This window comes from Lepidochelys kempii, chromosome 2 (assembly GCF_965140285.1).
Source record: "Lepidochelys kempii isolate rLepKem1 chromosome 2, rLepKem1.hap1, whole genome shotgun sequence".
Lineage (NCBI taxonomy): Eukaryota > Metazoa > Chordata > Testudines > Cheloniidae > Lepidochelys > Lepidochelys kempii.
In genome coordinates this window covers 193,037,372-193,061,619 of record NC_136381.1, presented here as the reverse complement: position 1 = coordinate 193,061,619, position 24,248 = coordinate 193,037,372, and the positions used below count along the sequence as shown (strand labels likewise).

Genomic DNA, 24,248 nt, shown 5'->3' with positions numbered 1-24,248 from the left:
AGCAAGGGTTAAAAAACCAAACCGACATCAAATTAAACACACGGTTTAATATTACATATGTTTTAATAAGCAAGTGTGTAATATGCTACTGTTAGGAAACAAAAGGGCAAACCTTACTCCTACTAGTCTTAAACCCATGGAAGCAAGTGGAGATGGAAAGAGATTAAAGCTAGCTGAATGGTGGGCCCTGCCATCTTATGGCTGGCTGCAGGATAGAACAGTTTAGGTCAGGCTAGACAGTGCAAGCTCTGAAATTCATCTTACTGCTGCTCAAAAAACCCATTGTATGTGCCCCCCCTCGTGGATGGTGCCAAACACAGATTTTTATTTTCACTGTTAACATGTCAGAAGCTAGAGTACTCTGCCCCTTGTCCAGTTTTACCTCGTGCATCCCACAGCTAACAGATCAATGACTCTTGATTCTTAGAGGTCTGAAGAAGGCAGATATCATGTGTGTCTATAATGGGCTGCTCATAATACATGGCTGCCCAATGTAGTTTAAACTAGATTCCTTTGGATATGGAGATCTGAGGTGTACAATAGGTAGTCCATTCCTACCTATATTTTCCCTCTGTTTATTCTTACACTCATAAGTAAATAAAGTAAGGCTGTCAAACAATTTTAAAAAATTACAATTAATCATGAGATACAAAAACAGTCTTGATCAATCATCGTTTCAGTCGCATTGTTCAGTTCACCTCATATGAGTACTATAGTGCCATCTCTACTGTGAAAGTGCAATAACAAATGTAGATTTTTTTTCTATAACAGCTCTCAAAAACAAAACAATTTAAAACTTTAGAGCCTACAAATCGAAGCATGAAGGGGCATATGAATGCCTTGCAACGCCGGCTACAATAGTGCCATGTGAACATCTGTTCTCACTTTCAGGTGACATTGTAAATAGGAAGTGGGCAGCATTATCTCCTGCAAATGTAAACAAACTTATTTGTCTTAGTGATTGGTTGAATGAGAAATAGGACTGAGTGGACTTGTATGAGGTGAATTGAAAAATACTATTTCTTTTATCTTTTTTACAGTGCAAATATTTGTAATCAAAATAACAAAGTGAGTACTGTACACTTTGTATTGTGTTGCAACTGAAATCAACATTTTTGAGAATGTAGAAAAAACATCCAAAAATACTTATAATTTTAAATTGATATTCTATTATTGTTTAACAGTGCAATTAATGACTAATTTTTTTATCTAGTTAATTTGTTTTCCATTAAGCGCATGCATTAACTGTAATTAATTGACAGCCGTAACAAAGTCAAATGATCCACAGTGAAAACAAATGTAGGTCTTAGAAGAGGGCAAAGCAAAGTTCTCCTACTTGCTAGGTTTTAATGAGCACCCCATTACTTTAAAAGACCCCGAACTCATTCTGCAATCATCAGAATAGCTGGTGTAAATTTCATTTTAGAAACAACTTACCTGCTTTATGCTGAAACTTGACACAGTATAGATCATTGTAGGGTTATTTGTTAGGTCATCTGGCCGCACCCACTTGGAAAACATTGCCTTTTGTTTGGGTGACAATGGTAACTTGCCACATTTATCTCTGGATTTAAAAATAATAAAAAAATAATCAACCAAAGACAGAATCAGAAACAACTTTCCATGGTTTATCCCATTTTACAGCAGTCACAGACATTACTCAACGAGGTCCATTACTCAATTGGGGGGGGCGGGGGGAAGAAGAGAGACAGAAAATGTGGAAATGCTAAATGCCTTTTTTGTTTCAGTTTTCAACAAAAAGATGAGTAGTGATTGGACATCTAACATAGTGAATGCCATTGAAAGTAGGATCTGAGGCTAAAATAGGGAAAGAACAAGTTCAAAATTACTTACACAAGTTAAAAGTTTTCAAGTCAGCAGGGCCTAATGACATATCTCTAAGGCCTTGTCTACACTACAAAGTTTTTCCAGCAAAAGCTGCCTTTTGCTGAACAAAACAGGGGAGGTGTACACACTGCAAAGCTACTTTTGGCAGCAAAACTCTTCTGTTTTGCCTACAAAATAAAACCACCTCAACGAGAGGCATAAAGCTTTTGTGGCAAAGTTAAAGCGTCAAAGTGTCAGCATAGACATTGCTGTTTGTTTTGTCGACATAACTGGTTTCCATCAGCATCCTGCAATGCCCGCCATGACTGCTCTGCTCAGTGTTTTGATCTCTGCTGCTCTGCAGGTAAGCGCCCCTCCCCTTTCAAAGCTCCCAGAAGTATCTGACAGCTGAGCATGCTACTATGCTCCAGCAACAAAGAGTTAATGTGGAATGCCCCTGCACAAAGAACACAGGGGAAGGCAGCTGGGAGTGAGCGGGACGACTGTTGTGCTGCTTTGACATTCCTCAGCACCGAGAGCTCAGAGAGCTGCTTAGGATGCTGTTCCCTGCAGCTGAGGCGGCTGTGGGAGAACTCTGAGGGAATCACAGAACCATAGGAAGGCAGGCAGAGTAGGCTGCTGCTGCTGAGGGGTGGGAGAGACTGCTGTGCTGATGAGAGCCAGGGAGCTTTTCCACAATTTCAGCCCGTGCATATTTCCAACACATCTCTGAACAACATACTAATCCATACAGACCTTCCTACCAGCGCTACAAAAAGAAGGATTCTAGGTGGACCCCTCCTGAAGGTCGAAACAACAGACTGGACTTCTACATAGAGTGTTTCCGCCGACGTGCACGGGCTGAAATTGTGGAAAAGCAACATCACTTGCCCCATAACCTCAGCCGTGCAGAACACAATGCCATCCACAGCCTCAGAAACAACTCTGACATCATAATCAAAAAGGCTGACAAAGGAGGTGCTGTTGTCATCATGAATAGGTCGGAATATGAACAAGAGGCTGCTCGGCAGCTCTCCAGCACCAGTTTCTACAAGCCATTACCCTCTGATCCCACTGAGGGTTACCAAAAGAAACCACAGCATTTGCTCAAGAAACTCCCTGAAAAAGCACAAGATCAAATCCGCACAGACACACCCCTGGAACCCCGACCTGGGTATTCTATCTGCTACCCAAGATCCATAAGCCTGGAAATCCTGGGCGCCCCATCATCTCAGGCATTGGCACCCTGACAGCAGGGTTGTCTGGCTATGTAGACTCCCTCCTCAGGCCCTACACTACCAGCACTCCCAGCTATCTTCGAGACACCTCTGACTTCCTGAGGAAACTACAATCCATCGGTGATCTTCCTGAAAACACCATCCTGGCCACTATGGATGTAGAAGCCCGCTACACCAACATTCCACACAAAGATTGACTACAAGACGTCAGGAACACTATCCTCGATAATGTCATGGCAAACCTGGTGGCTGAACTTTGTGACTTTGTCCTCACCCATAACTATTTCACATTTGAGGACAATGTATACCTTCAAATCAGTGGCATTGCTATGGGTACCCGCATGGCCCCACAGTATGCCAACATTTTTATGGTGGACTTAGAACAACGCTTCCTAAGCTCTCGTCCCCTAATGCCCCTACTCTACTTGCGCTATACGGATGACATCTTCATCATCTGGACCCATGGAAAAGAAGCCCTTGAGGAATTCCACCATGATTTCAACAATTTCCATCCCACCATCAACCTCAGCCTGGACCAGTCCACACAAGAGATTCACTTCCTGGACACTACAATACTAATAAGTGATGGTCACATAAACACCACCCTATACCGGAAACCTACTGACCGCTATTCCTACCGACATGCCTCCAGCTTTCACCCTGACCACACCACACGATCCATCGTCTACAGCCAAGCTCTGCGATACAACCGCATTTGCTCCAACCCCTCAGACAGAGACAAACACCTACAAGACCTCTACCAAGCATTCTTACAAGTACAATACCCACCTGCCGAAGTGAAGAAACAGACTGACAGAGCCAGAAGAGTACCCAGAAGTCACTTACTAAGGACAGGCCCAACAAAGAAAACAACAGAACGCCACTAGCCATCACCTTCAGCCCCCAACTAAAACCTCTCCAACTCATCATCAAGGATCTACAACCTATCCTGAAGGATGACCCATCACTCTCACAGATCTTGGGAGACAGGCCAGTCCTTGCTTACAGACAGCCCCCCAGCCTGAAGCAAATACTCACCAGCAACCACATACCACACAACAGAACCACTAACCCAGGAACCTATCCTTGCAACAAAGCCCATTGTCAACTGTGTCCACATATCTATTCAGGGGACACCATCATAGGGCCTAATCACATCAGCCACACTATCAGAGGCTCGTTCACCTGCACATCTACCAATGTGATATATGCCATCATGTGCCAGCAATGCCCCTCTGCCATGTACATTGGTCAAACTGGACAGTCTCTACGTAAAAGAATAAATGGACACAAATCAGATGTCAAGAATTATAACATTCATAAACCAGTCGGAGAACACTTCAATCTCTCTGGTCACTCGATTTCTGATCTAAAAGTGACTATTCTTCAACAAAAAAACTTCGAAAACAGACTCCAAGGAGAGACTGCTGAATTGGAATTAATTTGCAAATTGGATACAATTAACTTAGGCTTGAATAGAGACTGGGAGTGGTTGAGTCATTATACAAAGTAAAACTATTTCCGCTCGTTTATTCCTCCCCCTCCCCCCACTGTTCCTCAGACATTCTTGTTAACTCCTGGAAATGTACTGGAAATGGCCCACCTTGATTATCACTTCAAAAGGTTCTCTCTCCCCCCACCCCACTTTCTTGCTGGTAATAGCTCACCTTAAGTGATCACTCTCCTTACAATGTGTATGGTAAACATCCATTTTTGCATTGTCTGTGTGTATATAAATCTCCTCACTGTATTTTCCACTGAATGCATCCAATGAAGTGAGCTGTAGCTCACGAAAGCTTATGCTCAAATAAATTGGTTAGTCTCTAAGGTGCCACAAGTCCTCCTTTTCTTTTTGCAAATACAGACTAACACGGCTGCTACTCTGAAACCTGTGAGCAAGACAGGAGAAGTAATTCTTCCATTCTACTCCAAGCTGATAAGGCCCCACCTGGAATAGTGTGTTCTGTTCTGGGCAACACATTTCAGGAAAGATGTGGATAAATTGGAGAAAATCCAGAGGAAAGCAACAAAATAACATTAAAATTCTAGAAAACATCACCTGTTAGGAAATACTGAAATAACTGGGTTTGTTTAGCCTGGAGGAGAGAAGACTGAGGTGGGACATGATAACAGTTTTCAAGTACATAAAAAGTTGTTAAAAGGCGGAGGGTGAAAAATTGTTCTCCTTCACCTGAGGACAGAAGCAGCATCAATGGGCTTAAAGTGCAGAAAGGAAGGTTTAGGTTGGAAGTTAGGAAAAACTTCCTACCTGTAAGGGTAGTTAAGCACTGGAACAAATTGCCTAGGGAGGTTCTGGAGACTCCATCGTTGGAGATTTTTAAGAAAAGGTTACTCCTGTCAGGAATGGTCTAGTTATTATGTAGTCCTGACTTGAGTGTAGGAGTCTGGACTAGATGATCTACTGAGGTTCCTTCCAGTCCTACACTTCTATAATTCTTTGACATATGTAAATACAGCTATAAAGTAGTTTAAGTTAATAGCCTTGCAAAGCTAATAATTATTTGGGACATATCATAAGTAAAACATAAAATACTAAATGTTGACGTTTCCCTCCCATATGCAACTAAATAGGAGAGGGGAATTCCAGTAGCCATCTTTAACAACAAAGATCAATTTTTTTTTTTTTTAAATCACAGGTGTTGGATCAGCACTTGGAGAAGTTTACTCAGTGCTGGAAAGTGCTGAGCTCTTCCACTCAGGGCCTGGCAAGTCTCAAGATACTGGACTGTAACTCATAATTTCCCATCTCCCCCATATTGTCATTGAACTTTACATTTATAAATCTTCCCAACAGTTTCACATAACTGAACTAAAAGTAGTGTCTGTCCCCAGTGCAGTCCCCTCTTCCAAGGAAGTCACCTGAGTCCCAGGTTGCTGCTCTCCTAATATCACCTAGCTCTTATACAACCAGCTTCATCAGTAGATCCCAAAGTGCTTTACAAATAGGTCAGTATCACTATTCCCATTTTACAGGTGGAGAAACAGAGACTTAGAGAGGTGAAGTGACTTGCCCAGCGTCATCCAGAATGCTAGCTGCAGAACCAAGAACAGAAGCCAGGCCTCCCACGTCCCAGTTCAGTGCTCTATCCACTAAACCAGGGGTTCTCAACCTTTTTCTTTCTGAGGCCCCCCTCCACCTCAACATGCTATAAAATCTCCACGGCCCACCTGTGCCACAATAAGCTGTGCGTATAAAAGCCAGGGCTGGCACTGGGAGATAGCAAGCAGGACAATTGCCTGTGGCCCTATGCCACAGCCCCATGCGATGGGGCTTCGGCTTTCTGCCTTGGGCCCAAATGAGTAATGCTGGAACTGCTTGGTGGAACCCCTGAAACCTACTTACGGCCCCTTGGGGGCCCGGGTCCCCTGGTTGAGAACCACTGCACTAAACCACACTTCCATTTCCACTCTGAAGAGAAACTAAAGCTGCCCTCTGAAATTATGTGGTGAAGGTGTCAGGCTTATACCCCCCCCCCCCCGCACCCCCGAAGTCCAAAGATTTCTAACAAACTGGAAGTGCAACTGAATAAGACAAGGCGAAAAAACACAGCACAGTAGGATCAGCATGCATTGAGCAACACCAGGTTCAGAGAGTACAAAGGAGGGCCAGGATTTTCCATTAGCAGGTTGTTTTGGGTTTTCACTTTGAGACAATTTGTTTAATGGGGCCTGATTTTCAGAAGCTGGGAGTTCAGCACTTTCTTGAAGTCAGGCTTCATTAAGGTGTCAAGTGGGGCATCCAGAGTTTGGGGCACCCAACATCCATAGTCACTTATGAAAATCATGGCTGAGTTTTAAGCAGGAGTTGCATGCAACTCCTCAGTTTTCGCTGTTACCACTCTCTTCTACTGTCAGACTAACTTGGTGCGAATGGCACATTCCACTGGCTGGCAACAGTTAGAGGCTGAGCTACAGCTGTACTTGAACAATTTGGATTTTTGAGAAAGGAAATGCTATGAAGACAGGAAAAATTTGAGAGAAAACAAGCACAAAAATAACTGGAGTAACTGATGATCACTTACGAAAATGGCACTGGAAAGGCAAAACGCTCCCTCAGGTCAACACTCATGAACGGGACATACTCAACACCATTTATCTTTGATGTATTTCTGCACATCATAAAAGGAGAACATGATTGTAAGTGTCAAAGTGGGAACCATAATGTTCAAAGCTATTTGGTTTTTACCAACTTCCAGAGCACAACACCCAGGAAATAACAATGAAGGAACGAAAAAACAGAAGCCAAGAAATGGTGCACTTGAGGACTGTGGCATTCTGCTTCAAATAGGCAATAACTACAAGTTCCACATTTCTAAAGCTGGAGTACTTGCTGGACTGGGCATCAATCCTGCAAAGATATGCACAAAAGCAGACCAATGGTCCTCTGTAGACGCACAACAGTCTGCTGCCTGCACATCAATCTGTAGCATTGAGATCCAAGGCCTTAAAATACATTTGTTTAAATATACTGTCAACGATGTCTTTAAATTTCTTTTTTCACAAAGTATATATTTCGATATAGTTATAACTAACAACTGATATGGCACTTTTTAAAGAGATTAACTGATCAAAAGTGGATGAATATGAAAAAAATAGTCAAATAGTAAAGGTACAAATGATAACACTAGATGTATTTATTAGTGTATTTGTAAAGAGACAGTCAAGTGCACACAGGGCTATAGATAGGGGCTATTTTAGATCAGGAAGAATAAAGAAATATGTACAAGTCAGATGTGACCGTAACAAGTTTCAGTAACCAATGTTGAACAATAGGTAGTCAAAACAACAACGTTTTCAAAAACAAAAGAAATACAGGATTTAAAGCAATGAAAAAGTTCTCTTTGAAGCTTTAGAAAGGTTTACATTTCACAAATATCAGTTAAGATAAAAAAGCAAACTTTGTTTTTAAAACGAAACTGGTTCATACAACTGTCAAACTTTTCCTGTGCAAACATATTTATATTGTTAGGGCCTGATCAAAGCCCAACGAAGCCAATGGAAAGACTCTCATTGACTTCAGTGGGCTTTGGATCAGGAGTTAAGTTTTTAGGCACAGAGCTGGGCACTACTAACCTCCACTGAAATCTTACATTCCGGTATCTGTTTGAAAATAAAAGCAGAGTGCATCTGTCCAGACAGCGCCCTTTGGAAGGATTTTTCTACACTGCACTGCCCCACAGTTTGGACTATGGAGATGTGAATAGCAGTATGCACCAAAGTGCTGCACCATAATTCCCCTGCGAGGACGCTGCGGGTGTGAACTAAAAAGTTCCTGGTTCACATTAACGTAGTCCTCTTTGAAGAGGACTACATTAAACACAAATTAAGAACCTTTTAGTTTGCACGTGCAGCACCCACACAGGCGAGTTACAGAGCAGCACTGTAGTCACACCCCTGCAGGCCAAACTGTGGGTCACTGTAGATGTAACCTAAGATGCATATGATGGAGTTTTCAATACTTGTAATTTCAACTCAGGATATTATATATTAATTGTTGAACACCAAAGCATGTACAATTTGTGTGTCTGATCTTACTCCCATCAAAGTTAACGCAAGAAGGAGTAGGCCTAAGTAAAGGCCCAATCCTGCAAGAGGATAAGCACCCTTAATTCCCGCTGAAGTCAATTTTACTCGAGAGAACTCTGTAAATATTACAGGGATCTCTGCAGCTCACAGGGTCAGGCCCCTAGATTATACACTCATTCAGGTAGGAAATGTGTGGCGTCTATGTTCCATACTGCACTAAAGAAATAATGAATACACAGAGAACAGAAAAAATACTTCACCAATTAGAAGAATTGAATTCTCTATCAAATACATCTTACAAAGAATGCCGTCTGACAAAGAGCCATCTGCGTTCACTCACAAAGAGATTATTTTTTGGAACGTGTTAGCTTTCAATACAGTCGAATCTCAGTGTTATGAACTGACCAGTCAACCACACCCCTCATTTCGAACTGGAAGTATGCAATTAGGCAGCAGCAGAGACCAAAAAAAGAAAAAAAAATGCAAGCAGTACAGTACTGTGTAAAACGTCAATTACTAAAAATATAAAGGGAAAGCAGCATTTTTCTTCTGCATAATACAGCTTTGAAACTTTACTAAGTCAATGTTCAGTTGTAAACTTTTGAAAGAACTATAACATTTTGTTTAGAGTTACGAACAACCTCCATTCCCGAGGCGTTCATAACTCTTGAAGTTCTACTGTACTGTGGTAATGAGTGCTACAGAAATGTTTCTCCCACCTCCTTAAAAAGCAACCAACAAAACCAAACCAGAAACACCCAGCCCTCCTTCCCCTCACAAAACCCAATCATGTCTCTATCTAGCACTTTGCACTAGATTTACATGAATAATAAAATTTGAGAAAATTGGACACTATCTTACCTGAGCACTTCAATCTCCTCTGCAGTGTATCTCTGACCTTGAGGTTCACTAGCTTGCACCGTTCTGATCGTCTGTGGCTTATCATTCAAGGAAAAATCTGGTCCCAAAGGAAAGAACATTCTGACTGGCTGATTCGGTTTAGCTGCCGTTTGTTTGTCTTTCTGAGACGACTTTGACGTAGATTCTTTCAGTGCCTCCGCTCTAAAACAAATATTCTATGTTTGTTTACAGCAACGAAAAATGTATGGTTTAATTATTAATTTGCTCGTTCATGCCTCCATATAATTAACATCAGATAGAGAGACAAACAAAACCACCTATTTTGCTCTTGCTAAGGAAGTCACTTCATGTAGATGTGAAATGCATACTCAGGAAGTTCCTGATGCCAGCATCTCTCTCTACTTTCTCCTGTAGTAAGAATGGCAAAAATACACCAAAAGTAATTAGCATATAAAACAATTTAGGCATAATTCATTTTCAAGTTTCTGTCGCTTTTAAAATTATGCTAGTTGGAGGATTTATGTGAAAATGTACGTATGTTTTGGAATTTAAACACAAAAATCAAAATCCATTTGGATGTTCACTATTCATGTGGATATGAAGAGATTTAATTTATCATGTTGAGATGGACAAGGGTGTTGAAATAACATCTGCCAGAACTCAACACACTACAGACCATATTTTAATTTCAATTGTTGATTTATGCGGAGTTACTCTGCATTTATACCTGTGTTACTGAGACTGGAATCCAGCCCACTAAATCTACTATATATACACACACACACACACAAATATATGTACAGATTAAACTGAAGTGTTCAATTTTCCCCTGCATTAAAGCTCCACTCAGTGCAGGGGAGGGGTTGGCTCAGTGTTGGCTCGACCCCAGCATTAGTTAGAGTAGCCAAGGGGCTGCTCTAATTTACGCTGCGGGAGATCTAAGGGACCTAGTGTCAGCCGAGAACTGACATTATGAAACTCCATTCCATTCTTAGCCTGTCCTCTCCCTACCCCAGCATATCACCATACCCCAGTAGACACAGGAGCTGATTCTGTCGGCTTTATGCCAGTGGGGCGCTCTCCTCCAAAAGAAGAGCTCTCCATGGGCCGTTTCAAGCTAGAATCCATCCCCTTTGTGCTACCTGAGCAACAGAAAATGGACAGAGTGGACCAGAGAATCCAGCTCAAAGTATGCACTGTAACCCAATACCAATAGTTTGCATGAGTATTTTGTAAGTACTCACCTATCCAGTGCTTGTCTAGCCAGCTGTTTGAGTTTTGACTGAAGAATTGCATCTGAAGTTTCATTAGCCTTAAGGGAAAAAATAAAATAGCAGGCATTGTAAACCACACCTGTCAATTTAATTCCAGATGTGCAAGTCATACTGCCAAATACCCACTAGTTATTTTTTCCCTGTAGATTTTAACCTCAGAAATCCTCCAAATTTGTCTTTTTGGAAATCAGTCAATACTTCCTACACAGATTAAAGAAAAAGAAAAAGAAAAAAGCAAACTTCACATACTAAGATAAATAAACCTGCTTCTCTCATTGTCTCAGAGTGCACCATTTGTTAGAATGCAAGGTACTGTTTTAAATTTTTCAGCATGGGAAGCACTAAATTCACATAGAATGCTGGGGGAAAATAAATCAAGTTAAAATCTACAGGGGAAAAAAAGCAACTATTAAAGATGTTACGTTAAAACACCATTGAACTTGAGTGTGTCCCTTCAAGTTTTCCAACTGACTCCCCCCCCCCCAAAATCAGAGAAACTTATGATTAAAGAAATCAGAAGACTTTCTTCCATTTTTTAAAAACTCTTCAGCTTACAAGTTAAAGTCTCATTTCCAGTTTTTTGTGGCTGGAAGGGGCTTGGGAACAGAGCCAGTGGAGGTTGAGGGTGGGAAGTGACCATGGGAGAAGTAAGAAATGGAATATTCAGGCTGGAACAGATAACTGCTCTCTGCATACCGCCTGGGTAGAAGAACAGACTGGTCTCTCCACCTGGATATGGTAGGCAGAAAGCCCTACAGCTAAGGAACTAGATAGAACCATTGTAGCCAAGAGTGTGAACGGACGGTTTGTTTGGACTTTCTTTTACCTTGGAGGGGGAGAGGAACCTTCTTGCACTGCCTGCAGTGCCAAAAGCATAAAACTATCACCTTGCTAAAGCAACAGATTACCCAAGGTGAAGGGAAACTCAGACACCAGCTGCATCTAATGAGGGACCCAAGTGAGAAGAATGGTTAAAAAGTGATATTAATTGTATGCACAATATTTAATCTAAAGATATGTGGCAACACATGGTAACAACAGAGAGTAGGAGACAACAAAATGATATATGATGAATACTCACATAGGCAGAAAGAGCTCAGGGCCAACAAATCAAAGGGAAAAAACATTTAGTCTTTGATTAGACCCTGATCCTGCAAAACCAAACGCAAGTGCTTAACTTCATAACTTGTACAGTCCCTTTCACTTCTGCGGTACTATTTACCTAAGTGAAGTCAGGCATATGCATAAGTATTTGCAGGATTCAGACCAAAACGTTTAAACGTTTTATGTAAATATTACCTTGAGAAATAGTAATGTTACCCTCCCAATATATCACGTCACAAAAAATGGGCAGAAGAAGATAATCAGGCTTGGTGGAGTTACATCATGATGGTGAGCTCTTCCTCTAATGAATTAGTTTTGGCTACTGGACTTAGTATGAAAAAAGCAGTACCTGTAATATTATTTAGTTACACTTAAATACTAAAAGTAATTAGGCAATTATTTATTTATATTTTAACTGGGATTAATTTGTACAGTGTTAATGTCTTAAAAGAAGATTAGTGAAAATCTGTAGGAACACTTAAATTATGTTAAGTGTTACTTTAAAAAAAAAAAGCATTTGCCTTTAATATATTTAAAAAAAAAAGTCTCCAATGACACATTAAAGGACCTTCTTCTTGGAAGAATAATTACACTTTAAACTGTTTTAGCTGTCTACTGGCTACAGACTATAGATTCCAAAAGAATATTCCAGCAAATTTATAGGGTTTATATACATTTTAAAGAGAATTTAGGAAGAAAAAACTCCACATATCAATTTTACACTGTTGAAGAACAGTGCAGGATCAAGTGATTGTAGCCAATGTATGCAAAGTATTTTTCAATGGGATGTAGAGAATAGAAGGCATAAAACACCAAAAAACAAAACAAAAATCAAAATACAGGTACTACATTTTTAAGCCAGCCTCTAAAGATCAGTCACCTGTGTAAATGGAAGAATTTCTTACCAACACATAATTCCACCAAGTTAACTTGTAGCATAACATACTGTTTTCAAACAGAGTTCCACTGCTTCGGAGTACAATTCTATAGCTTCTTCTGCATTGCCTTTGTCATCTTCATCGAAAGCCTGTGTAACCAGGAAATGGGCACGCTCCAGGTCCAATTGCTGTTTTGACTTCAAAGGGTCGGTGTTCTGTGATTGAACTACATTTTAAAAAAATACAGCATTTAGCTAGCTGTGATGGTTGTTTGGGTGGAAAAATCTTTATTTCAATAGGTAAGCAAGAACACAACAGTCACACAGCTTATGTCTGCTCACGGGCCAGAAACCAACACCACTTTTAAACATCCTGTCGGATTCTAAGCTAAAAAGACACAATACAATAAAGGAACAACATAGGAACTAGAGACATGGTGCATCAGGGTACTGTGATTTTGAAATAAAAATATGAATATAGTTAACTTTAATACTATATATGCTATAATTGTTTTCTATAAAATATGGTGAGATTCTGTACTTCTGGTGGAAAAAACTCCTGTTGAGATAAATGAACTTGGTACGACTCAGTGGGGGTTATGTGTGTTGTAGGCCCAAGCACCAATACTGCAATGAAATCACAAGTGTATCTGTGACCACGCAGCATTCCACATAGGAGAAGGAGTCCACCTGCATAGATTTCAGTACAGAAATGGGGCCTAAATGCATGTGTTATTTGTCCTTGGCACTTTTTTTTTTTGCACGCGCACGTGCTATGGCTAAACGATTTTCTCAAATTTACCATGACAGAAGTGCTCCACTTCCTTATGTAAGAATATTTAGAAGAAAAGTCGATTCGTGTTAATATGAAATAATTGCCCCCACATAAGCTTCACTTGCGATGCATCTTAGCACTCAGCTTACTCATGTGTTGGGGGGTTCTGGATATCGGATGAAATATGGTAATTCAGTTTTATGGTTGACAGGACCATACCTCTTCCCACTCTGTGAATTTAATCTAACATATATAATTAGAAAGCTCTTCACCAACCTGCTGAATACAGAGCTTGAACTCTCTCCAAGTACTCATTTATCTTCTCTTGAATATTTTCCAAGTTTGAGCCTGCCATTCCAGCATAAATCAAGGCTTGGGCAGCTTCCTGGGGGAAAAGTTAACATGCAATAAATCTGCTTGCTGTAAGAAGTCGTCCTTCCTGCAATACTGGGTTATGAACTTGCAATGAGCGCCATGCAGGTGAGCCCTTGGGCCTGCAAAGCACCTCAATGACTTCAAGGAGGCTCCGCCTGCACAGAACTTGTTTCAAGTCACAACTGAGGCCTCTGTTGTTTTTCCTTCCACTTAATATTTTAGCACATGGAGTGACCTGCAAAATTAAAATGAGCTTCCTGAGAGTGTATAAAACCATCTCTTAGAACTTGTCTATATTAGATCAGTGCCCTGGCTTAACTAAATAGATTTTAAAAAAAGCATCAACCTAACTGTACCAGCGCAAACCTCAAATGTAGCCACACTTAAATCAGTTAAACCTTTAGCCCAAGTCACTAAAGCCCAGATCCTCAAAAGTTATGTAGGTGCCTCGCTTCCACTGAAGTCAGTCTCCCTGCATTTTTAAAAAGAGCTTGTTGCCCATTCAATATTCAATTATCTGCACTCATTATTTAATGACTCAGATATCTTTATATAATTGTAGACTCAGAAAATGGAAAAAAAAAGACAGGTGCATAACTGAAGTTGTTTTTTTCCTATATTTATCAATTTACTTCTGACTGGAAAACAAAGAACTTCAGTCTGAAAGAGAAGCAAATCAAATATACAAGAATCTTAAAGTAAGACATACATTAGAAAATCAAAACATCTCAATCATGACTCTACTAATTTTGCTGGCATAACACTACCAAATCTTCATGTACAATAAAATTAACAGTCCACCACTCTAGAATGCTCCTGGAGCCTCATCCTCCAGTTTTTGTATGCACATAACATGAACTTGTGTCAATGGATGTTTTGAACAAGAAAGGACTGTACAGCTCAAATCTGGATGCACAGTACTTAAGGATTTTCATATCCTACAATACCAGTCTCATTTCAAGTGTACTTACAATGCTATCAGCTAAAGAAAGCTGTACATCCATTCACCGTGTTTTTGTGAAAAAAAACCCACAGAATTTAGCAGAGTTTGTAAAGAATTTGCAAGTACTGTGCAAAGCATATAGTACAAATTCGCACTTTAAGTTAGCCATGCTTTTCATTTAGCAGCATAGCAAACACAGGCCTCAATTCTGCAAGCTGCTCCATGCAGTTGTACCAGATATGAACGGGGCTCCACATAGGCACAGCTGTCTTGGGGCCTGATCTTGCAAGTTCTCCTTGTGCAAACCTCATTATACTTATATTGTCACCAATTGTAGAGAATCTCGATATCTAACTTAAGGCCTATAGAGCTTGAATTAAGATCTACTAACATGGAATGATTACAGTAGGGCTCCAAACAATGTACAGTAACTCCTCACTTAAAGTCATCCCGGTTAACATTGTTTCATTGCTGATCAATTAGAGAACATGCTCGTTTAAAATTGCACAATGCTCCCTTATAACGTCGTTTGGCAGCTGCCTGCTTTCTCCACTGCTTGCAGAAAGAGCGGCCTGTTGGAGCTAGCTGGTGGGGGCTTGGAACCAGGGCGGACCGGCAGCCCCCCTATCAGCTCCCCGAAGTTTCCTGTGCGGCAGCCACCCAACAGACTATCAATTGCTGGCAGTTCAGCTGTCCCTCTCCCCACTGCCTTGGAGTTCCTCCCTGGAGCCTCCTGCCTGCTGTGTGGTGGGAGGGGGAGAAGAGGGAGGCAAAAAGAAGGGGGCTAATGTCAGGGTGTCCCCCTCCCCCGTACTCACCCCATCTCCACAGAGCAGGCGGTGGGAGGGCGACACAGATGGAGGGAGCTTGCTGGCAGCAGCTGCTGTCTCAACTTGCTGATCTACTTAAAAAGGTAATGTACTCAGAGTGGGTCAGTGTACTTAAAGGGGCAATGCGGCTCTCTCTCACACACACACACACAGGGTGTCTCTCTCTGCCATGCTGTCTCCCCTCCCCAATTTGTGCTGCCTTGTAGTATGAGGCTACATTAACAACGTGTTAACCCTTGAGGGCTCAGCCGAGTGCTAGTTCATCATTTAGCAGTAAGGCATCCCCTGGGAAATATCCCACCCTCTGACTTCAACACCTCAACCAAGCTTCATAATCATCATTGCTGTGTACAGTATTAAATTGTTTAAAACTTATACTGTGTGTGTGTAAATATAGTCTTTTGTCTGGTGAAAAATATTTCTCTGGAACCTAACCCCACATTTACATTAATTCTTATGGGGAAATTGGATTCACTTAACATAGTTTCACTTGAAGTCGCACTTTTCACACACATAATTACAACATTAAGCGAGGAGTTACTGTAGTCTGCCTTAGTGGATCTGATTGAAGTACATGGACCTAATTCTCCCACAAGACAGTAGTCCCGGACAGCGAAAAACAAAAACAAAGCACCACTTGGAACAAAGGTCAAAATAAATGTACAAGAAAATTAGCTAATAATAATCAAACCATCACTTCTGATTAGGCAAAAGTCTTCAAAAGATAAGACTGATAAGCACCATTACAGCACAAAGGTAGCTGTTCAAAAGATGAACATCCAAAGCTACTTTACTATAACTGTAGAAGGGTCATGCTGTCAGAGTTACTACTGCTAGTCAATAAGAAATCTAGACAGAAAACAATCAATATTGCACAGTCAGTCTTTAAAAGTTTATTTCCTACTGATAGGACAAGAGTGCACCAAATAAAACAAAAAAAATAGTGTGGATACTCTGCAGATACCATAAAGTTGATGTATTACATCTGAACTGGACTACAACTTCCAACTCAACATAATCAAAATAATTTAGAGGAAGTGTTGTGTAGCAGCTGTGGCCAGAGACTGGAAGTCAGGATTTTATTCTGAGTGCCACGAATGTGAGGTGAGAATGTGAGGTCATGTAACCTCGCCATGCTAACCTCACACAGCTATATAGCTGGTATTAAAACAGAGACCTCAGAGTGCAGTTAGGTATGTAAAATGCTGTTAGATTAACTAACCCCCTGGGTGGGCGAGAATCCTCACTGCATGTGGGACACAGATGTGGACAATGTGTGCGGGCGGGGGGGCATCCATGCAGTAGATGGGAACACCCAGGGCAGATACATGAAATCGGGGAGGTACGGAGCTCCCGGGGGGGGGGGGGGGGGGCAACCCGGCTGAGCGATGGGGGGAGGGTGGTGGTCCCGGGACAGGGGTGCGGCGAACCCGGCTGCATAAGTATAAGCCAAGAATCATTATATGGGAATACACAAGTAGTATGTAGTTTGAAATCATCCCATTAATAACCTTTTGCATTGGGGCTTCGCATTTATGTATGCATAAATGATACAGTTAAGGCTGATTACTGCTGTGTACAGTACTTAAGAGCCCAAATTTGTTCACTTGCAGTTTTCTAGCATACTTTGTTCTTAGATCTCGGATGTTAAAGAGATAAAATTTCCCACATCACTATTGATCAAATGCAAAAATGTCTCCAGGGGCTAGCAGTGAAATGCACCACAAAAATGGAAGAACATTGTATTTCTCTTCCTTTTGCAATGAGATCACATTAAGGTTTCTGTGTGCTGGAACTCCATCCACTCCCATTTGTGCTCAAATAAATTTGTTAATCTCTAAGGTGCCACAAGTACTCCTTTCCCATTTGTAAGTAGCTTCCTGATGGGAAGTCCAACCAGTTTTAAAACACACAGGTAGTTTTAGTTTCCGCAGTCTAAAAATAACCTAGGGAATTTCTGAACTTGTATTTAAGGACACAGGTTAGCCAGATGCAACATCATTCTCTCACGCCAAATGTGTTTTTCTAAATCACCTCTGATGGGGCAAATGTCTCAAAGTAATGGTAAAGCCCCCCAATACACAGGGACGAAAAATGGGCAGTGATGAGAACAAAAAGGAAACCCACTGCATGCATAGCCACTCAGAACCCTTCTCTTCGAAGATGGGCTACAGGCATTTAATACTCACTGCTCTGAGGAAGACTGTCTGACTGAAGGGAGAGGAGACAAACAACCATGGGATCTGGGATAATATATCTTCCCCCAAGCCACCACTTTACACCTTGGCCTGCACTCAAGGAGGAGAACTCCGCTTATCAAGCCTCCCCCGCCCCCCCATCTCCCCTTCCATGCCCGCTTGGCAGCTGTGACTAGTCAGTGTCAAACGCCCAGGCGATCTTCCAGTCCCTGCACAGTCCAGTTCTAGGACTAACCCCCTGGGTGGGCGAGGACCCTCACGGCGTGTGGGACACAGATGCGGACAATGTGTGCGGGCGGGGGGGGCATCCATTCAGGAGACGGGATCACCCGGGGCAGAGACATGAAATCGGGGAGGTAGGGAGCTCCCGGGGGGGGGTCCCGCGAACCCGGCTGCAGCGGCGGGGAGGGGGGGTCCCGCGGGGGGGGAGCGCGAACCCGGCTGCAGCGGCGGGGAGGGGGGCGAACCCGGCTGCAGCGGCGGGGAGGGGGGCGAACCCGGCTGCAGCGGCGGGGAGGGGGGGGTCCCGCGGGGAGGGGGGCGAACCCGGCTGCAGCGGCGGGGAGGGGGGGGTCCCGCGGGGGGGGGGGGGCGAACCCGGCTGCAGCGGCGGGGAGGGGGGGCGAACCCGGCTGCAGCGGCGGGGAGGGGGGGCGAACCCGGCTGCAGCGGCGGGGAGGGGGGGTCCCGCGGGGGGGGGGGGGGGGCGAACCCGGCTGCAGCGGCGGGGAGGGGGGGGTCCCGCGGGGGGGGGGGCGAACCCGGCTGCAGCGGCGGGGAGGGGGGGTCCCGCGGGGGGGGGGGGCCGCGAACCCGGCTGCAGCGGCGGGGAGGGGGGGTCCCGGCACCTTGTAGTAAAAGGCCGCCTCCTGGTAGCGCCCGCCCTGGTCTCTCTGCACCGCCAGCTGGGCGAACTTCACCGCGTCCAGCTCTAGCGCCGCCGCGTCCATGGCCAGGCCAGACCCGACCCGACCCAGGTTCGCTCCCTTCTTCCGCTTCCTCCCTGCGCCAGCTCCCGCCTCGGCCCGGCTGCTGCGCCCCCGCCCCCGCTCGCGCGAAACCTGCGCATGCGCCCACAGGCGGTTTCGGTTTCTCCGGAAGGAGGGTAACGGCGGCGCGTGCCGGGAGGAGGGAGGCCGGGCGCGCGCGCCTCTCCCCACGCCCCGCCAGAGCCGTCCACGTGCGCGGCTCGGGTGTTGCCCCGCTGCTGGGGCCGCTCCGTCAGCTGCCGGCGGGGCTAGGGCGGCAAAGCCCTGGCTGCAGGTTACCGGCTGGACTGGAGCGGTCCTCGCGAAGCGGCGTCCTTGGTGCCCCGGCCGTTAGCGAGACCCCCCAGTTTATGCTCTTTTCTGTTTTGCTCTGTAGAATGCAGCTTCCAATGTTAAGAGGATGCCTTTTTGCTTTTAATCACTTCTTTTGCTTCCTTGTTTAGCCACCATCACACTTTTTGGGTCCTCTTGTGTTTTTTAATTTGGGGAATACATTTAGTTTGAGCCTCTCTTTTGGTGTTCTTAAAAAGCCTCTATGCAGCTTGCAGGCATTTCCCTCTTGTGACTGGCCCTTTTAACTTCTGTTTAACTAGCTTCCTTATTTTTGTGTAGTTTCCATTTCGGAGGTTAAATGCTACTGTGTTGGGTGATCATGCACTAAGCAGAGCACTGTTTTTACAAGAGGATCCAGCTGAAAAAGCTAAATTTAGTGCTGACGTTTTTGGTTGCTATATGAATTTTATGGCTGTTGTCATGTTGTTAATCATATAAAACAGTCACTTTAATCAACATTAGGATTGCAATTTTATGTGTTGCCCTGTTCATTTAATTAATCTTTCATACAACATTTGCTGTAAAAAATGATTTGAATATGTATGATGGGTGACGTTTGGAAGGTCTGTGCATAACAAAACAGGGTTCAAAAAAGAACTAGATAAATTCATGGAGGATAGGTCTGTCTGGCTATTAGCCAGGATGGGCGGGAATGGTGTTCTTAGCCTCTGTTTGCCAGAAGCTGGGAATGAGTGACGGGATGGATCACTTGATGATTACCTGTTCTGTTCATTCCCTTTGGGGCACCTAGTACTGGCCACTGTTGGAAGACAGGATACTGGGCTAAATGGACTTTTGGTCTGACCCAGTAGGGCCATTCTTACGTTCTCATGTTCTTAACATTTAATAAGGGAAAGCCCACACCGAGTATGATCAAAGAAGAAAAAGTCAAAGGAAAGGTCTGTAACAATAAAATGTCTAAAATTATAAACTTTGTATTAATCAGACAATGCTGACAACTGTGTGCTTTGCAAACTGTAGATTACTCCTCAGGTAGTCATCTGGCTAACGCATTTGGTTACTGGACAAGACAAGTACTAAGTGGAAGGCACTATTTTAGAAATTACATACATCTACATATTTTGATGTGGCCACCATCATCGGTGTCTAGGCGTGATACACAGTTAAGAGTTGAAATATCCTTCTGCGATTTTGCATCAGGGCTCATATACTCGTTCTGTGGAGAACTTAATGATTCTAAACCTCAGAATGTTGGTCAGATCCTCTACCCAGACCTGGAGTCCCTCTGCTTGGCTGCTTATATTGTGACACCTCCTAGGTCTCAACACTAAGGATGAAATCTTGGCCCTACTAAAGTCAGTGATAAAAAATCCAAATGACTTCAACAGTGCCAGCATTTTACCCTGAATGTTCAGCATTCCTTTTACAGTCTCATAAGGTCCCAACAGAGAAAGCCTATGCCTTAAAATGGAGAAGGTCATCTGTATGAGATTTTACAAGTATCTGGTTCCTCTCTGAACTATGTTCCATAACATTTTGGATCATCTTCATCTGGAAAGGACAGCATTGGTCCTGATTTTGATCAGGATACACTTGCTCCTGTTGGGGACACTGGGGCATGGCCACTAGGTAACTCGAGGGGATGGAAGACCACGAGTGTCGATGAAGCCCCCTCGCACTAGGCCCAGGTGTCCTTGGCCCCCCCTCCCGCCTGGAGGCACTCGCAGCAGCTCTGCGTACCATGCCCAAGTGTCCTTGCCCCCCCCGCCCCCCACCTGGAGGCACACACAGCAGTTATACTGAGAATCTGCAACAATATGTTGCAGAGTCAGATTGCCTGAAACTAAGCAAGGCCAAACAGGGGAGATATGGAAGAACAATGCTGAATAAAGCAGCTTTATGTATAGTTTAACAAATGATACAGAGAACCAGGGAACTAGCTGGGAACTGGATTGGCTAGCTATATGGATACTTGGGGCAGCCTGCTATTGGATAAGTATGCTGGGAAAAAGGATGTATAAAAGCCTGTGTAATTTCCTGCTCTGTGTGCAGGATTTGAGATTTTATTCTCCCTGTACCTTTTTGCAGCTGCAAATATACTTTTCTGCTTCTCCACCCCGTTGTGATTATTGGGTGTAGCACACCGGGTAACGAACCAACTCAAGCTGTTGTTCAGCCTCTCGGCACTGGGTGCCGGCAACACTCCCCTCCCCCAATTCCTTCTTAAAATGGTCACTGTATTTAAACTAATCCAAGACCGTGAACTTCATGGACCCTTTTCAAAACCTAATAATTCATCTGGGGAAGCTAACCTAGTGTTAAGGGGTGTGAGGTTTTCATAATTCTTTAACAAGTTCCCAGCCCTGGAGTGCTGGAAAGGGAGGTGGCATGGCCCCAGCCCGCCTCATCCCAGAGTGCTCTGAGGGCCGGCAGTGCAGCCCCAGCCCCTTAGCCCTGGAGCACCAGGAAGGCGGGTGATGCAGCCCCAGTCCCCCCAACCCCAGAGCACTGGGAGGGTGGGCGGTGTGGCCCCAGCACCAGAGTGCCAGAAGGGCAGGCAGTGCGGCCCCAGAGTGCTGGGAGGGTGGGCAGCCTGGCCCCAGCCCACCCCAGTCCCAGAGTGCCATGAGGGTGGATAGTGCAGCCCCAGTCTCCCCAGCCCTGGAGCACCAAGAGGGTGGGCTGTGCGGCCCCAGTTCCCTCAGCTTCAGAGCACCAGGAGGGCAGGCAGTGTGGCTCCAGCCTTCCCCGCCCCAGAGCACTAGAAGGGCCCAAGCTAGGGCCACAGCACAGAGGAAGCTGCAGAGCAGAAAGCAGGGGGTGGGGAGCCTGGGGGTGGAGTGTGGGTGGGGCGATACCTGGCTGTTTGGGGAAGTACAGCCTCCCCCAGCCTATGATAGCTGCCGCCCATGCTTCCCCTGCATCAAGCTCACCTGTGCTCAACTGTCAGTGACTGGCTGGACTGCACTGGAGTAAAAAACATGTTCTGGCTCACTCTCCCCCTGGATCCCCTGGTCACCTGTCCCCATAATCCTCCTTTTCCTCATCCACCTCTTTCTCCTCCTCGCTGTTCACAGTGGGGGCCTAATACTGGCCTCTTCCAAAGTATCCACAGGGCTCTCGGGGGGGAGGCATTATGGGCAATGTTCCCTCTAATTTTTGACAGGCTGTGTGCGCAAAAAATTTCTTCCGTGCAAATTTTTGTGCACGTAGCTTAGAGGGAACAGTGATTGTGGGGTCTCCACCGAGGATGGCATGCAGGTTTTTGTAACAGTGGCAGGTCTGTGATTCCACACCAGATCTATTGTTGGCCTCCCTTGCCTTCTGGTATGCCTGCTGCAGCTCCTTGGCTTTCACACGGCACTGCTACTGGTCCCTATTGTACCCCTTCTCCTGCACACCCCAAGCATCTGCTTGTAGATGTTGACATTTCTACAGCTGGATCGGAGCTATGCCTGCACAGCCTCTTCTTCCCACAGACACAGGAGATCCAACACCTCCTGTGTACTCCAGGCAGGAGTGTGTCTGCAGTGTTTAGCTGTCCTGGTCAGCTGGGCAGTGCACACAACAATGGAGAGCTGCGAGGTGTTCTTGCCAACCCGGGTAACCAAGGAAAAGGAATTTCAAAAATTTGTGGGATTTTAAGGGGAAGGGGCAGCTTCTTGTCCACCTGGCCTCTGAACAGCAGAGTTCACAATAGTGACCAGATCGGTCATGGTGGGGCATTGTGGGACAGTTCCTGGAGGCCAATAACAGTTGATGTATGTAATGCCATGTCTACACTGACACAGTGTCAACCTACCTATATTAACCTTTTGACTCTATGCTACTTGGGGAGGTGGTATTAAGTGGACGTAGCAGGGGAGATTCGTCTGTGGGAACGAAATTTAAGTGTAGACACATCCACAACTAGGTCGATGTAAGCTGCCTTGCATCAACCTAACCGTGTAGTGTAGACCAGGCCGTAGGAAGTATTTCTAGCTGTGATCTTTTCACTCTGCTTCCCTATAGAGCATTGGAGGAAGTAGCCTGCTCTTCTCTTGGCTGTCCCAGTGGTTAAGTATGAATGGCCTGGAACTTGGCTCTTCCATTGTCAACACAGGGTCTTTCATTCATGTACATAGATTCCAGCCAGTTCTTTTTAAACTGTCTGGTTCCAAGTGAGACAGTTTAGTGACTCAAACCCCTAGCTCTTACCTCCCTTGTCCTGGGGAGAAGAATAACCCTTTCCCCATAATGGGTAGCAGTAAAAAGTAGGTACCTTGATTCAGACATATGATTAATAAAAATATTACTGAAACGTTCTGCCTTCCTCACAGTGCATAGCTCAACATATCATGGACATAAATTCTGGTATCTCAGTCATTTCAGATAATTGTTCAGACAATTAGAAAACTACAACAAAATGGACAATGAATTTGTGAAGATAAGGTGTACGCTATTCAAATTGCTTGGTCCTTTGTAAAATTTACCTGTAGCGTTTACATAATTCCCCAATGTTTCAGGGCGCCTTAATATTATTACTACTAGAAAGCCTATCTGATAAACCTGAATTGCCAATGGATAGCTGGTGAAGAAAACAAAAACCTACAGCCAAACAGCTACATATAATATGATCCTGCAGTTGCTTCAGGGTCACACATATCCACAGAGCCCTTCAGAATCCGATAGCAATTCTTCAAAAAACTACTGTAGAACTATTGTAAGCTAATTTATTTGGGGCTAGTATTGAAAGAGTTTGTATGTGTGTGTAGAATAAGATGCCTCAAATTTAAGGACAAATATTGCTATATGCCTGTCACCATGACCTTACAGTAGTTTCAGACATACTAACTTTTACTATTACTCCATGTGATAATAAGCATATTGGGAAAACTTGTAGATAAGTTCAATCGGTATCCATTGAGGAAACACAGTTTCTGTCATACTTATGTACAAGTTTAATTGAGACTCATCACTTGATCATCACTAATGGACAGTGAGCCAAATTGTGCTCAATTATATCCATGCAGCCATGCTGATTTCATTAGGGTTTCACAGGTATAAATGAAAGCAGCATTTGGTCTAGTGTTGCTGTGAATAACCTATTGAAAACAGCTTAAATGTGTGATTATTA

General features: G+C 44.0%; 1 protein-coding gene across 6 annotated transcripts in view; it reads right to left on the bottom strand.

Moving 5' to 3' along the window:
• The window catches only part of CAPN7 (calpain 7), a 50,486-nt gene extending 31,568 nt beyond the window's left edge, over positions 1-18,918 (bottom strand). For 3 of the 6 annotated variants that reach the window (XM_073333285.2, XM_078851741.1, XM_073333290.2), the window contains exons 1-7: positions 18,698-18,918; positions 13,780-13,888; positions 12,798-12,955; positions 10,718-10,785; positions 9,474-9,674; positions 7,109-7,195; positions 1,438-1,564 (exon numbers count right to left, since the gene is read on the bottom strand). In XM_073333285.2, the coding sequence (XP_073189386.1) occupies positions 1,438-1,564; positions 7,109-7,195; positions 9,474-9,674; positions 10,718-10,785; positions 12,798-12,955; positions 13,780-13,888; positions 18,698-18,799 (852 nt within the window). In that variant the 5' untranslated portion in view covers positions 18,800-18,918. Of the gene's footprint in view, positions 1-1,437; positions 1,565-7,108; positions 7,196-9,473; positions 9,675-10,717; positions 10,786-12,797; positions 12,956-13,779; positions 13,889-15,639; positions 15,723-18,697 lie in introns of all 6 variants that reach the window. The other 3 variants (XM_078851742.1, XM_078851743.1, XM_078851740.1) reach the window with 3 other exon arrangements.
• Positions 18,919-24,248: the final 5,330 nt, after the last annotated feature.